The sequence below is a fragment of the Neovison vison genome, chromosome 13 (genome assembly GCF_020171115.1).
Source record: "Neovison vison isolate M4711 chromosome 13, ASM_NN_V1, whole genome shotgun sequence".
In the NCBI taxonomy this organism is placed as follows: Eukaryota; Metazoa; Chordata; class Mammalia; order Carnivora; family Mustelidae; genus Neogale; species Neogale vison.
The window spans coordinates 2,351,605-2,366,727 of record NC_058103.1 but is presented as its reverse complement, the minus strand read 5'-3'; the positions used below and the strand labels follow the sequence as shown (position 1 = coordinate 2,366,727).

The window sequence follows — 15,123 nt, the reverse complement described above, 5'->3', positions numbered from 1 at the left end:
CCGCTCCGCCCTGCGCTTCCTGCCAGGGCAGCTGCCTCCGTTCACCTCTGGGGTCAAGCAGTGGGAGGACCCCAGAGGAGTGAGGGTCTTCCCTATCCTCTGGGAGATGGGGTTTCCCCTCCTTAGAGTCTGAGGCTCTTGCTGAGCCCTGGAACATAGAGAAAGGAGAAAAGAGAAAAATTGGGGACTGCCAGCACTTTGAGCATTTGGGGTCCCTTTTCTTCCTCCCCAAGGCACAAGAGCACTTCTGGGGTACTCTGTGCCAGGACCTGTGTCTGCATTGGGTCCTGCGGTGAGTTCAGCTCAGGGGACAGCAGATTAAACGGTGGCAGGTGCGTCGCTGGTGGCCTGCTCGATGCTCGGGACGCTGGTCTGCCCCCGTCTGCCCGCGTCATCCTGCAGGCACGGGTGCAGCCTGCACGTCTGGTCTTCCCAGCAGTGCCGACCGGGGGATCGTTCTTGACTCTTGCTTTCTCGCATCCAGACCTAGTTCACCAGCATCCGCGGTTCCCCTCAGCTGCCGCCGCTCTGGTCTCGGCCGCCTGTTTCTGGCCTGGGTTGTTGAGCCGGGGTGTCCGGTGCTCTCCCCGCTCTGGCTGCATCGTCCCGGGCCACCTCACCCGGCTTCTGGGGCCGGGAGCCAGCCCGCTCGAACAGGAGTTCGGTATTGCTGTTTCTCCGTCCCCGCTTGGAGCCCGTGGCCCTCGGAGCAGGAGTCACACTCTTTGTCATCGGCGCCTGCCGGCAGCCTGCCCCACCGTCCCCGGGAAACGCCCCCCTTCCCTGTGCCTCTAGGCTCCCCCGCTGCTGCTGGCTTCCTCTGCGCCCCGACTCCGGTGGCACGCTTGCCCCGGGCTCCGGCTTCCTGCCGCTCCCCCTCAGGAGCCCTCTCCCTCCTTGGGGTGACGGCCCTCCTCTCGCTGCTCGTCTTCGCTCTGATGTCAGCTTACCGTCCGTTCCGGGGCAGCCGCCCCCGTCTCCTCTCCTGCTTGGACTTCCCTCTGTCTAACACACTGTGCTTTCCTTTATTTTTCTTTCCCTGACTAGACCGGAAGCTCCATGAGGACGGTCTGCTAGCTGCTTTTTGGGGGCGGGGGGAGGAGCGGTGGCAGAGGGAGAGAGACTCTTCAGCAGGCTCCGTGCCCAGTGTGGAGCCTGGTGTGGAGCCCAGTGTGGGGCTCAGTGTGGGGCCCGGTGCCGCCACCCTGACATCGTGAGCCGAGCAGAAATCGAGTCATCGCTAAACTGATGGGGGCCCCCAGGCATTCCTGGGGTGCCTTATCCCAAGAGCTTACGACAGTGCCTGGTGTGGAGTTCGCCCTGAATACTGATTTGATTCATGAGTGTCAGGTAAATGGTAACCAAAGGAATGCCGCGGTTAGCCAGGACTGCCAGGCCGAAAGTAGAATTTAATGCAGGTAGCATCTTATTAAAGTAAATCTTCTAATTCAAGAACTGGAATTCTGTAGTCTTCTCTGTGACAGCAGGGAATGTGTTAGAACTGATCGTGTCTTTTGCATATCGTATTGCAGTTGTCCTTTTTTTTTTCTTAACATCTTGGACGTTTTTACCTGCGAGTGCGGAAACAGCTATGTCAGTCCTTGGAAAGATGCGTAGCAAGTAGGAGCGCGCCGTGGCCGAGCTCGGCTCTCTGCTGGACGTGGTTTTCAGGTCTTAACGATTACAGATACCGCAGAAAGTTCCTTCCTTTCCTCGTGTTTGGGCCTTTCCACCCTGGAGTCCTTCATGCCCTTGCCGTTTAAATGCCCCCGTCCCTAACGAGGATGTTGTGTGTGTTACGGCTCCTCCACTGGAGGGACTGGTCGTTGAGGGCGAGGATGTTGTGTTGTTTCCTGCATGTCTTGTGTCCAGCCAGGGCCTCGCCTGAGCTGGGCGTTTGGGAGCCGAGCGCGGGGTGAGTGAGCGCGGGGTGCCTGTCCCGCAGCAGGGCAGATGGCTGCGCAGGAAGACAGATGCGCTTCCCCACTCACCGCTCTGCGCTGCGATCGGGGTGTCCTCTCTCCGTCCCTCCGAAGGAGGAAGCCGGTTTCTCCGGTAGGACTTGCGCTCGCAGTGGCCGCTGCACCGCGGCCGCTTGCTTCCGTGACGTAAGGCGGAGGGAACCATTCGAGAACCCCGGGCTCGTGGGTTCCTTGGCTTCGCAGACGCGGGCGCTGACTCTGCGTGTTCTTCGCAGGCCGCTCACCCGGAGGGGCTCGGAAGCGGAGTACATCACCGAGTTCCGGCAGCTGGAAGCGCGGCAGCTGGACGCGTGCGGCGGGGAGCAGCCGGCCGGCGGGCCAGGTGAGTGCGGGGAACTGGTTACAGATGGGACTGCAGTCTTCCAAGTCTGTAAGAAATGTACGGTTTCCCTCAACTAGAATCCATATTGCTAGTTAATTCAGGGTGAGTGTATATTGGGTTTTTTTTCTGTTAAACATAGTTTCTAAATAGTCTTTTTCTTAGAAGGCCTGGCGCTGAGCCCCAAGATCAGGAGCTGCTCACGGCACTGACGGGGCCAACTGGGCACCCGCCAGAACTGCCTAAAATTTTCGTTTAAAAATGACTACAGTTTTTTAAAACAACAAACATATGAAACCAAATTTAAGTGATGTTTTACTGTAAAAAGTGAAAGTTTCTTCTGAACACCTTCTCCCCACGTGGCTGTAGCTGGCGAGTCCGGGTTAAGCTGCTCACTTCCTGCGAGGACGCGGTGTCGCCTTCTCAGCTGGTGGCTGGTTAGCCCTGGGCCCGGCTTGTGTGACAGAAGTCCGTGTTCGATGTGTTGCTTTCTCACAGACTTTCTGTCAGCTCAAGAAGAAGCTCTGTCTCCTTTCCTTCTACCCTTTGTACGCACCTCCTCGTACTTAGGGGCAGACGCGGGGGTTAGAGTCATTTTCTTCTCAAAAACTGCAAAATTCAGCGCACATGTGACAGCGCATTCATCTGTGTCCTTCTTGGGATTTGCTCGGGCTCCTTGAGGGTGCGGAATGTTGGTATCTTTCCCCAGTTCTGAAAAAGTCCTGAGCCATTGTCTGTACCGCGTGTCTCACTTAGTCCTGTTTTCTCGTCGTGTGGGTCCCTGTACTGCATCCGGGTCGCCTTCCCATTGCCTGGGTTTCGGCGTACAGCAGGAGCGCGTGCGGTCCTATTCCTCCATCCCTGGGTTGCGGCCGCACCGTGGGCTTCCCTACTGCGGGCCCCGCCGCCAGGTGCCCTTCGCGTATTTCCTCTACTGCCCGCAGTTGCCCCGAGGAGGAATGTTTGTCGGACAAGTCTAGCGTACTGTCACCAGAAAGGGTGGCTCAAAACGTGGTGCGCCTTGATCAGTCCTTACTCACGCTAAGGGAGCTACAGACTTGCACGTGTGAGAAGGCCGATTGCTTCGCTGCATGCCTGTGGGAAGCCCTGGAGGTCTCTTAACTGCCAGTGCACAGGGGATGTGTTCTGGACTGTGACACAGCTTCCGTAGAAGCCCGGAAGAGCCATGTCCTGTCGTGCAAAGATACCCATCATCTCCTCTTCCCATTTGGGGAAGCTTATTCGTTTTCAGATGACTGTGATGGGATCCTTCTGGTTCCACAATATGTACTGACCCTGGGGCGTACCGGCTGCTGGTCCTGGAGCCGGCCCCGTGGGAGCGCCACTGTCTGAGCTAGCAGGGTTCCAGTGAGCGCCTGTAACTGGAAATGTCTGCTCTAGTAACTTTTGATTTGGGTTAATATTTAGTGTTTGGAGCAGCTGTTTGTTTTCTCTGTCCCTGGCCTCCTCATATGTTTGGAGCTTTTCACTAGGCAGTCACATAAATGACAGCTTTGACTACATCCAGAGGATTCATTCAGCAACAAGGATTGGTCAAGGCGTGCGCCAGGGCCCGTATGGGGTCATGGAGGTATGCTGAGTAATAAGACCTGGGCCGCCCTCCCCGGAGATTACCATTTCATCATGTAGTCACCCAGACACACGCTTTTGGAGATAAAGGCTCTGAAAGACAGCTCTGCGGGGGCCCAAGACAAGGGTTCTGTACGAGTGGAGCTTGGAGCTGAAGGGTGATAGGGGTTACCGGGGCGGGCGGGGGTCAGGGCGGAGGGAGCGTGTGCAGTCTGTGGGGGGAGGCCTGGGGCTCCGGCCCTCAATCAGGCATTGTTGCTGCGAGTCGAGGGTGGAGGTGGGCAGCCTGGGCATGGTCAGTTGTAGGCTGGATGATACCCCCACAAGAGGTCCGCTTCGCCATCCCTTGAACCTGTGACTGTGGTACCTTCCAGGGTGAAAGGAACCTGGCAGCTGGGATGGCGTGATTGCCCCGGGGGGCGCCCAGGGTCGACGCAGGGTCCTTCCACAAGGAGGGTGGGAGGGTCAGAGTCCGTCGGAGGAGATGTGATGGTGGGAGCCGTAGTTTGGAGTGATTTGAGGAAGGCGCCCACGGACCAAGGAATGCAGGCACGTCTAGAAGCTGAACGGGTTCGGGAACAGACTTTCCCCAGAACCATCCATCCAGAACTATCCATGCAGCAGCCATCCGTGCAGTGCCTCGAGCTTAGCCCAGTGAGATGGATGTTGGACTTCGGACTTCCCGTACCGTGAGACTGTGTCGTTTTAAGCCCCTTCGTTTATTGCAGGAGCAGTAGGGAACCAGTGCAGCCGTACTGGATGGGGCTGGATGAGAGAGGCCCGGCTGATGGCAGAGGCTGTGGCCATAGCTAGGAATTTTGGTCTTGATACTCAGAGTAGTGGGAAGCCATTAAAGGTTCTAGGTTAATCCTGGGATGAGCGTGAGAGGAGGAGGGGGATGTTGTATGATTAGAACTGTGTTTTGGGAAGACCGCCTTTGTCCTATTGGGGGGGGTCAGAACAGACCAAGGAGAGTTAGGAGGGGTGGTCCTGCCCAGGGGAGACTTGGTCGTGATGACAGCAGGGGGAGGAGGGGCAGGCATGGGAAGAACTGCGCAGGGTGTGGTGATGGGTTGGATCCGGGGCGAGGGAGGAGAAGGCCACAGGAGGCAGGAAGCTGTGGCCCTACGTTTTGAGGTGCCCCTGGAGCCCCGGGGAAGAGAGATGAGGTTAACGTGGGTGTGTGCATGTGTGTGTTGGCACAGCTGTTCCTGCCTATCTCCGGGCTGGTCTGTGTCACAGCCAGGAGCTCACACCCATACCTCCAGTCCCAGTCCTGCGGCACAGGTTATATCCAGTTACAAAATACCTCGTTTCCTAGTACTTTTGATCTTGCTGTGATACAGATTTTATTTGATCTAAGTAAGTGGTTTTAAAAATTTTTTGTAGGGGAGCCCTCCTACACTGCTGGCGGGAATGCAAGCCAGTGCAGCCGCTCTGGAAAACAGCGTGGAGGGTCCTCAGAAAGTTGGAAATAGAGGTGCCCTGCGACCCAGCAGTCGCACTATGGGTATTTACCCCAGAGCGATAGAGGCAGTGACCTGAAGGGGCACGTGCACCACAATGTTTATAGCAGCAACGTCCACAATAGCCAGCCTGTGGAAAGGTCCCAGACGTCCGTCCACAGATGAGTGGAGAAAGATGCTGTGGTCCATATGTGCAACGGAATATCAGTCAACAGAAGGAGGGCTTACTTAGCATTTATGCCGACGTGGATAGAACTGGAGGGTAGTATGCCGAGCAAAATAAGTCAGAGAAAGAATCATCATATGGTTTCACTCATGTAGAATATAAGAAACAGCACAGAGGGTCGTCGGGAGGGGCAGGAACACTGAAGGGAACGTCATCCGAGAGGGAGACAAAGCACGAGAGACTCCTCTTATTTTTATTTTTTAAAATTTTTTTTAAAGATTTTATTTATTTGAGAGACAAGAGATCACAAGTGGGCAGAAGACAGGCAGAGAGAGAGGAGGAAGCAGGCTCCCTGCGGAGCGGAGAGCCCGATGTGGGGCTCAGTCCCAGGACCCTGAGATCATGATCTGAGCCGAAGGCAGAAGCTTAAACCACTGAGCCACCCAGGTGCCCTGAGAGACTCTTTTTAAAAAATACTTTTTAGGGACTCCGGGGTGTCTCAGTTGGTTAAGCAGCTGCCTTCGGCTCAGGTCATGATCCCAGCGTCCTGGGATCGAGTCCCACATCGGGCTCCTTGCTCGGCAGGGAGCCTGCTTCTCCCTCTGCCTCTGCTGCCATTCTGTCTGCCTGTGCTCGCTCTCCCCCCCCCTCTCTGACAAATAAATAAAATCTTTAAAAAAAAACTTTTTAATTTAAAAATAGCTGTAATGAGGTATAATCAACACACAATAAACTATATACAAAAGAGTGCAATTTGGTAAGTTTTGACGCATGTACACATTCATGAAACCGTCAGCACAAGATAGCAAGCGTACTCATCACCCTGGAAGTGTCTTCGTGTTCTTTTAGAATCTGTCGCTCCTGCCTCTCCCCACCCCTCACCCCGCAACACACACCTGCTCATGTCCCAAGGTAATGTGATCTTTTCCTATAGATTTGTGTTTTCTGGAACTTTTTTTTTTTAAAGGTTTTTATTTATTTATTTGACAGAGAGAGAGAGAGAGATATCACAAGTAGGCAGAGAGGCAGGCAGAGAGAGAGAGGGAGGAGGAAGCAGGCCGCCCGTGGAGCAGAGAGCCCGATGCGGGGCTCGATCCCAGGACCCTGGGATCATGACCTGAGCTGAAGGCAGAGGCCTAACCCACTGAGCCACCCAGGGGCCCCATGTTTTCTGGAACTTTATATAATCGCACCGTAAGGATTCTCCATGAGAGTCTTAACTCTGGGAAACAAACAGGGCTGCTGGAGCGGGTGGGTGGGTGGGGTAACCGGGTGACGGGCATGAAGGAGGCACGTGAGGCGATGAGCCCGGGGGGCTACATGCAACTGCGTCTGAAACTAATAATGTATTCTATGTTAATTAGTTGAATTTAAATTAAAAAATTGAGATCTAATGGTATTTCTGATCGATTGAGCCTGGTCCCAAATGGTGGACTCCTGCAGCATTTATGTTGCCTCCCCCTTTAAAAGATTTTATTTATTTGACACAGAGAGAGCCCAAGCAGGGGGAGCAGCAGGCAGAGGGAGAAGCAGACTCTCCGTGGAGCAGGGAGCCTGATGGGGGACTCGATCCCAGGACGCTGAGACCATGACCTGAGCCAAAGGCAGACATTTAACTGACAGAGCCACCCTGTGCCCCATATGCTTTCCTGTAATGGCTTTGAGTTTGTCCTGGGATGGAGTCCTCGGCTTGTGATTAAACGCTGCTGCCCTTTTCATGTGGTGATATTTTTAGTTGTTTCCACCCCATTCAGAGCTGGTTTTTTTTTTTTTTGTCTTTAAGAGAATGGAGTGTGTGGAATATAGACGGAGTCCAAAGGGAAACACGTCAAGTTTAATTTTGTATTCAGAATGCCATTCCGTACGTGAAAGAATGATGTATAATGACTTATTTTGAAGATTTTTAATTGGTGATGCAGTAATTAAACTTATTTCTGTAATGTACAGTGTCTAAAATTTAAGTAAAGAAATGTTATGTTCTCCAGTTCGAATCCATTATATACTGTTGGAACCCCTAACTGCTGAATTTTTTCTTAGACTTTTATATATGCTTGGTGGGAATGTGGTGGGGGGGGGCCTCATCAAGACCGTTTTTATGGTTTCCTTTTTTTTTCCAGTTCGTGTGAAATATTTTAATGTTAATAATTGAGGAGAAAGGGACGCCTGGGTGGCGCAGTTGGTTGGACGACTGCCTTCGGCTCAGGTCGTGATCCTGGATTCCCGGGATCGAGTCCCACATCGGGCTCCCAGCTCCATGGGGAGTCTGCTTCGCTCTCTGACCTTCTCCTCTCTCGTGCTCTCTCTCACTGTCTCTCTCTCTCAAATAAATAAATAAAATCTTTAAAAAAAATAATTGAGGAGAAAAAGATAACAGGAAAATTAGTGAATTTTGAGCTAGATGTGTTTCTCATGGCACTTTTGGATTACCCTTTGCCTTTTGTAGTTTGCTGATTTTTCCCTAAATCATCCATTTTCTTTTCTTTGAGAACTTAACGAGTGATGCTTTTCCTGGTCGCCTCCCTTTGACTTTGTTGCTGCTGCACAGATGAAAGAACCAGGTGGCCGTGGACATTGTCCTGTTCGGTTTCCTGTCCCCTCTGGCGGTGGCTGTGGGGACAGGACTTGATTTGTGCTGGGTATGCTTCAGCCAGTGACCTGGAAACGTCCAACTGTGTTTGGGTTCTGAGGAGGGAGGGCTAGGGTTTAGACAATAGAGTCAAGACTTCAGTATTTTTTTCTTGTAAGATTTCTGTCTTTAAGTAGCAACCTTCAAGATGCATGTGATGAAGGAAAGTAAGCCACATCAGTGTTGTCCAAGTAATGGCTCTGTTTGCAGCACAGTGAACTATGTCTTAAAGTCTTAGCAAACAGCTTAGCTGCTGCCCTCTTAGAATTCTGAGTTTTGTAAAAAACATTTTTAAAATTTTTATTTTTATTTTTATTTATTTTTATTTTTTTTTTTATTTATTTGAGAGAGAGAGAGAGTGTGAGAGAGAGCATGAGCGAGGAGAAGGTCAGAGAGCGAAGCAGACTCCCCATGGAGCTGGGAGCCTGATGTGGGACTCGATCCCGGGACTCCAGGATCACGCCCTGAGCCGAAGGCAGTCGTCCAACCAACTGCGCCACCCAGGCGTCCCTAAAATTTTTATTTTTAAAGATTTTTTATTTATATATTTGTCACAGAGACACAGTGAGAGAGGAAACATAAGCAGGAGGAGTGGGAGAGGGAGAAGCAGGCTTCCCTCTGAGCAGGGAGCCCCATGTGGGGCTCAATCCCAGGACCCTGCGATCATGACCTGAGCCAAAGGCAGATGCTTAACTGAGCCCCCAGGCGCGCCTATAATTCTGAGTCTTTTCCAACTTTGGCTCCTCTTTGCCGAGTTCCTCCTGCATTTCTTAGTCCCACACTGTGCACAGCGCGTGTTCTGTCTGGCAGCAGCGTGTCCCAGCTCAGGAGCCCCCACTGCCGCGTGGATTCTCATCCCTCTCCTCTCTTAGTTAAAAAAGGCCTTTTGGGACGCCTGGGTGGCTCAGTGGGTTAAAGCCTCTGCCTTCGGCTCAGCTCATGATCCCCGGGTCCTGGGATCGAGCCCCGCATTGGGCTCTCTGCTCAGCAGGGAGCCTGCTTCCTCTTCTCTCTCTGCCTACTTGTGATCTCTGTCAAATTAAAAAAAAAAAAGGCCTTTTACTGATTGATAAACCTACCAGCATCAAGCACGGGAATGTGTTTATTTTCTCCCCATTTTTGTAAATATATGAGTTCTTACATTTGTGGGTTGACCGGGATACCGAGCCACCGTTCATAGTTCAAAATGATTTAATGAACTGTCGGAACCAGTTTTAAGTGAGGAACTGTCCAGGCATCAGATTTTGCTCCAACTCAATGTTTGGCAGGTAGTGTGGTTAATTCTAAGGAGTCCTTAGTTGAGAGAACCAGGGGTGAGGGGGTGAGACCAGCGGTAGGGGTACACTTGGGAAAACGGGGTGGCATTGGTGATGGGGTTCTTTAAGAGCTGAGCAGATTGACAGGAGGAAAGTGAGACAGGAGAATGGAAGAAGAATGCCTGTTTTTTTTTTTTTTTTAAAAGATTTTATTTATTTATTTGACAGAGAGAGAGATCACAAGCAGGCGGAGAGTCAGGCAGAGAGAGAGAGAGAGAGAGAGAGAGAAGCAGGCTCCCGCCAAGCAAAGAGCCCGATGCGGGGCTCGATCCCAGGACCCTGAGATCATGACCTGAGCCGAAGGCAGTGGCTTAACCCACTGAGCCACCCAGGCGCCCCGAAGAATGCCTGTTTTTGAGGGTCTGGCCAGAGGGTCGGAGAGTGGAGGGCAGGGTCTGCAGAGTTCGCCTGTGGCTGTGGCCCCTGGAGCCCTAGGAAGGACGCTGCTGGCTGTAGAAAGGCCGCCGTTGTTTGGCGAGATCGAAACAGCTCTGGCTTCTCTGCTTTTAAAATTTGGAATAAGTACTACACACCTCGATTCAAATATAGAAGAATAGTTATACTTTAATTATTATTAGACTAGTGATGAACCTGAGAACGTGTGTATCCGGTGGGAAGGGACTGTGGCACGGTGGGTATGAAGGGAATTTCCTGGTTACCGGGCTTGTAGGATGTACTTTTGCGTTTGTGTGTGTGAACGTGCACGTGCTGTGTGTGTAGATAGACATAATGTTGGATTGTTTAGGTCTTCCTTTTTCAGATACTTAATAACATTGTATTTGTTCTGTCTGAACACAGGTCCAAGGCCATCCTCGGCTAAATTAAGCAATGTGATACGCATCCCAGAGACCAGTTATAAATATCCTGATTTGCCTATAAATCGGTGTAAGGAAGAGGTAAAATTATTTTTGTCTGATCATAATTCTGCTGTTTGAGTTAACGTCCATGGCCCAACATTTTGGTTTACAGTTTGAATGTGACGAGGCACCCGGCAAGCACACCCGGTTTGTGGCGGACTCCGGGGCCCATAGGAGCCCGTGCCCGGGCCTCTTAGTCACCGTGTCTGTGGCCTCCCTTTCCGGCTGCGCTTTCGTTGGTTCAGCCTCCCTCGGCAGAGATCGCTGGTCCGAGGCGCCTCTGTCGTCCCCGGCAGAGCTGCTTCGGGGGAAGCTCCCTGCCAAGTCTCAATACTGCTCTGGGCCACAGCCCTCTCTAGCATTCTGCTGGCCTGTTAGTTGATTTGATCAGTCATTAATATACCTTTTTTTAAACAATGCTGGGCCAGATATCGGAGCAGGCTGATTATGCTTTTCATTAATTACACATTATTAAACTAGGTCTGAAATGAGCGTGTTGGAACCTTATATATACTAGTAGAAGGGTCACTTACAGGTAAAACTAAACCATAAATGTTCCAAATTTAAGTTTTATTTTATTTTAGTGAGCCAGAAGCTTTTGTAGGGTAGATATCCTTCATTTATCTTCAGAGGCCTATACGCGAATTAATTCGTGTTCCCGACCGCAGCAGTTGCCAGAGAGAGCAGAGCTGAGGTACACGGGGGTGGAATCGGGGGGTGGCGGTGGGAGTCAGACTGTGGTTTGAAAATGCTTCGTAAGGTCTGTGCGTGCAGCAGCGCAAGTGAATCTGCAGGTTTTCCATTGAAATTTTAAGACCAGAGCCTGGCTGGCTCAGTGGGATAAGCGTCTGCCTTCGGCTCTGGTCATGGTCCCCGGGTCCTGGGATGGAGCCCTGAGTCCGGCTCCCTGCTCAGCGGGGAGTCTGGTTCTGCCTCTGCCCATTGCCCCAGCTCGTGCTTGCTTGCTGCTCTCTCTCAAATAAAATCTTAAAAAAAATTTTTTAAACCACCTCAGGGTAATAACAGCAGTGCTTTCATGTTTCTCAGGAGAATTACATAAGATTCAGTACACAGTTTTAAAATAATAGACCTTTAGCCTTAGCAAGAACTATAGAAATCTTTGAGTGTGTTTTCATTTTTTTTAAAGCATTTATTTATTTATTACAGAGAGTTCGCCAACAGAAAGGGGGAGGGGAGAGGGAGAAGCAGACTCCCGCTGAGCAGGGAGCCCGATGCTGGTCTTGATCCCTGCACTCCGGGATCGTGACCCGAGCTGAAGGCAGCCGCTCAACCGAGTGAGCCACCCAGGCGCCCACGTGTTTGCATTTCAGCAGGAGACGTGGAGGCCGGAGCCTGTGGCTGACCTGCGTGGCTTGCTGGCCTGTGGACAGTTCCCGTGCTCAGTGGTCGGATTGGTTTCCGCAGCAGCAGCCGTTTAGCGGTCTTCTTGCTCTTATCTGTGGTATCTAGATGCTTAGATAATGGTTTCACTTTCAAAGATGAAAGGAAGATAAATGCTGAACATCCTCTGAAGACAGACTTTTGTCTTATAGGCAATAGTGTATGTCATCGTTAATTTTGTGGCAACCTCAAAAGGATTTTTTTTTTAATTCTAGGTTATTTCTCTGATAGAGAGTAATTCTGTGGTGATTATACACGGTGCCACGGGCAGCGGGAAAAGCACTCAGCTCCCACAGTACATCCTGGACCATTCCATTCAGCGCTCTGCCTACTGCAACATCGTCGTGACGCAGCCCCGCAAGATCGGGGCCAGCAGTATCGCCAGGTGGATCAGTAGAGAGCGAGCCTGGACGCTGGGCGGGCTGGTGGGCTATCAGGTGAGACTGAGCAAGCCGCCTCCTTGGGCATTCTTATTCCATATAAGTTGATGATAGGGTGTCATTTTCTGCTGGAAGTGGAAATGAAACCAGTTATTTAAAGAGCAGAACTGTGGTGTGAGTAAAAAAAGTAGTGAAACTGAATTTAATAGCCACTTTCTTTTAAATATTGTATCTATCCAGTTCAAGGAGAGTGAGAGGGAGTGGGCGTGAGCGAGTGCGTGTGCGAGTGGGGGCCCGTGGGGGGGATGAGCCGACTCTGTGCCGAGCGTGAAGCTGGACCGCGTGGCTGGTTTTCAGGGCCCTGAAGATCACGGCCTGAGCTGAAACCGAGAGCTGGACTCTCAGCTGACCAGGCCACCCAGGGGCCCCCCAAAACAGTGAGACTGAATTTGTTTTTTGTTTTTTTTTTTAAGATTTTATTTGTTTATTTGACAAACAGCTCACAAGTAGGCAGAGAGAGAGAGAGAGAGAGAGGAGGAAACAGCTTCCCTGCTGAGCAGAGAGCCCGATGCGGGGCTTGATCCCAGGACCCTGGGATCACGACCTGAGCTGAAGGCAGAGGCTTTAACCCACTGAGCCACCCAGGTGCCCCCATATGCTGTTGTCTTAATGTAAAAATGATACAGAGGAGGTTGGAAGAGAAGCCATGTTCCGTCCTCCCTGAAGAAGAGAAGGAAAACATCAACTTGAGCAGTTTTTATTCTTGTTTAAAGGAGGTTCCGCACCCAGCGTGGAGCCTAACATGGGGCTTGAACTCATGACCCTGAGATTGAGACCTGAGCTGAGAGTAAGAGTCAGACACTCAACCGAGCCACCCAGGCACTCCAAGAACAATAGTTTTAAGTTCTGCATTTTTTACTCCTTTTCTTGCTTCTCTCCAGTAATAACTGGTCATAGCCTTTTTGGGTAGGTAAATGCAAATCATTTAAACCTGAAAGTTTTCTCCTTTCTCTTTTTCTTCCCTACTTTCAGGTAGGGTTAGAGAAAATAGCAACAGAGGACACCAAGTTAATTTATATGACAACAGGGGTCCTGCTTCAGAAAATTGTTAGCGCTAAGAGTTTGATGGAATTCACCCATGTCTTCATTGATGAAGTAAGTCCTTCTGTGACGCCGCTCCGCCGATGCTCGCACTCCCGTTGTAGAAGAGAACACTGCAGGCCACTGTAAACGTGCCCTACTTGGGAAGGGTCCTAAAGCACTGTGGGTCTGTGTTTGTCTTATTCTATTCACGAATGTTGATTTTTTTGTTTTGCTCTTAGTTCTAAAATGCAGGCTTGGAGGTTGGGGACGACGACCACATTCCTTGTTTAGGGTGGGGTTGGCAGACCACAGCGCTCCGGCCAAATCTGGCACCTGTCTTTGTAAAAAAGTTTCATTGGAACGTGGTTTTCCTTGCCTGTTGACGGGTGCGCGGCGGCCGAAGAGCGTGTGGCTGCGTCAGCCACCGTGTTCTGCAAAGCTGGGTATTTTCACCGTCTGCCTTTCGTGGGGACACTCTGCTGACCCTGGTTTAGAGTGTTAGCCCCATCAGACGATGCATGCAGGTATTTTGTATGCATCACAGGTGTTTTCTGTCTGGTAAAACAAGGAGAATAGTGTTTTTTTGTTTTTTTTTTAAAGATTTTATTTATTTATTTGATGGAGAGAGATCACAAGTAGGCAGAGAGGCAGGCAGAGAGAGAGATAGAGGGAAGCAGGCTCCCTGCTGAGCAGAGAGCCCGATGCGGGACTCAATCCCAGGACCCTGAGATCACGACCTGAGCCGAAGGCAGCGGCTTAACCCACTGAGCCACCCAGGCGCCCAAGAATAGTGTTTTTTAACAAAACCAATAAAGTATATACGAGGTACTGATAAATTCCTTAAAAAAAAAACCCAACTCAGTAAATAATCTTTGTGGTAATCTCAACTTTCTGGGCTTTACTTAAGATGGGACAGTTCATTGAGTTTGTTCATATTTTAGACAAGAGTTTGTTGAGGGGGGAGGATATTATATTCAGACCGTTTTCCCAGGAGTTTTGGAAATGCCTCCACCCCAAATTCTTGTGTTTTAAACCCCAGTAATTATGCCTTACGAACCTTTACTTACTTCTTGAGGCATGAGAAGCATGAGCAAAGAGATTCATGGAAGGTTGAGATGAAGCTGAAGACAGAAGCTGAAATGAAGCCATCCGGGTGGGCGTGGAGGGTCAGGCCTCTCGGCCCTCTGGAAATGTGTGTGACCGTTAAGAACACTGACGCATACTTCAGGCAGGGAGAGCTGAGTGGGTGCATGTTTTAGCTTGTGTACTGTTACGGTTTTGCTATTTTTATTAAAGATTCTATTTGAGAGAAGACAGCGAGGGCGTGTATGAGTGTGGGGGAGGGGCAGAGGGAGAAGCAGGTCCGCCACAGTAGGGGGCCCAATGCGGGGCTCCATCGCAGGACCTCTGGATTGTGACCTGAGCTGAAGGCAGGTGCTTAACCCACTGAGCCACCGAGGCGCCCCTAAATGTGGTTTTAAGTTACTAGGGGGTGTTTGGGAGAGTTGGAGGTAGGAAAGTGATCTCTTATTCTTTGCAAAATAGCGTGACATTATAGTACGTTTCAAGACTTTATGATTTTTGGCGTTTTTGAGTGTCTTTGGGTTGCGTAGAGAGGAAATGCAGATTTCATTACTCGAAGGTGGCATGGCCAGGTTCACAGAAGTGGCCACGTACTGAGCCTTCCAGTCCCGGCTCCGCCCAGCAAATGCCCTGAGGGTTCGACCTGGGCAGTTGGCTCCGGAGCCCTCCAGCTGGCACGTGTGTTTTCTGACCGTCTCGGTGGCTTCTTGTGCGCACATCCATGCGCGGCGCAGACACACCCAGCCTCCTGTGGCACCGACTCGCTCCTTTCCCGAAGCCGCGTCATCGCAGCGGAACAGCAGCCGCTTGAGGCAGGGTCTCGCCCTGCAGGGGCCTGGCCACTCGCAGAGGAC

General features: G+C 51.1%; 1 protein-coding gene across 1 annotated transcript in view; it reads left to right on the top strand.

Moving 5' to 3' along the window:
* The window catches only part of TDRD9 (tudor domain containing 9), a 103,946-nt gene that overhangs the window by 14,726 nt on the left and 74,097 nt on the right, over positions 1–15,123 (top strand). Inside the window, exons 2-5 of the mRNA XM_044229768.1 lie at positions 2,198–2,304; positions 10,264–10,361; positions 11,939–12,160; positions 13,136–13,258. Coding sequence (XP_044085703.1) covers positions 2,198–2,304; positions 10,264–10,361; positions 11,939–12,160; positions 13,136–13,258 — 550 coding nt within the window. The remainder of the gene's footprint in view (positions 1–2,197; positions 2,305–10,263; positions 10,362–11,938; positions 12,161–13,135; positions 13,259–15,123) is intronic.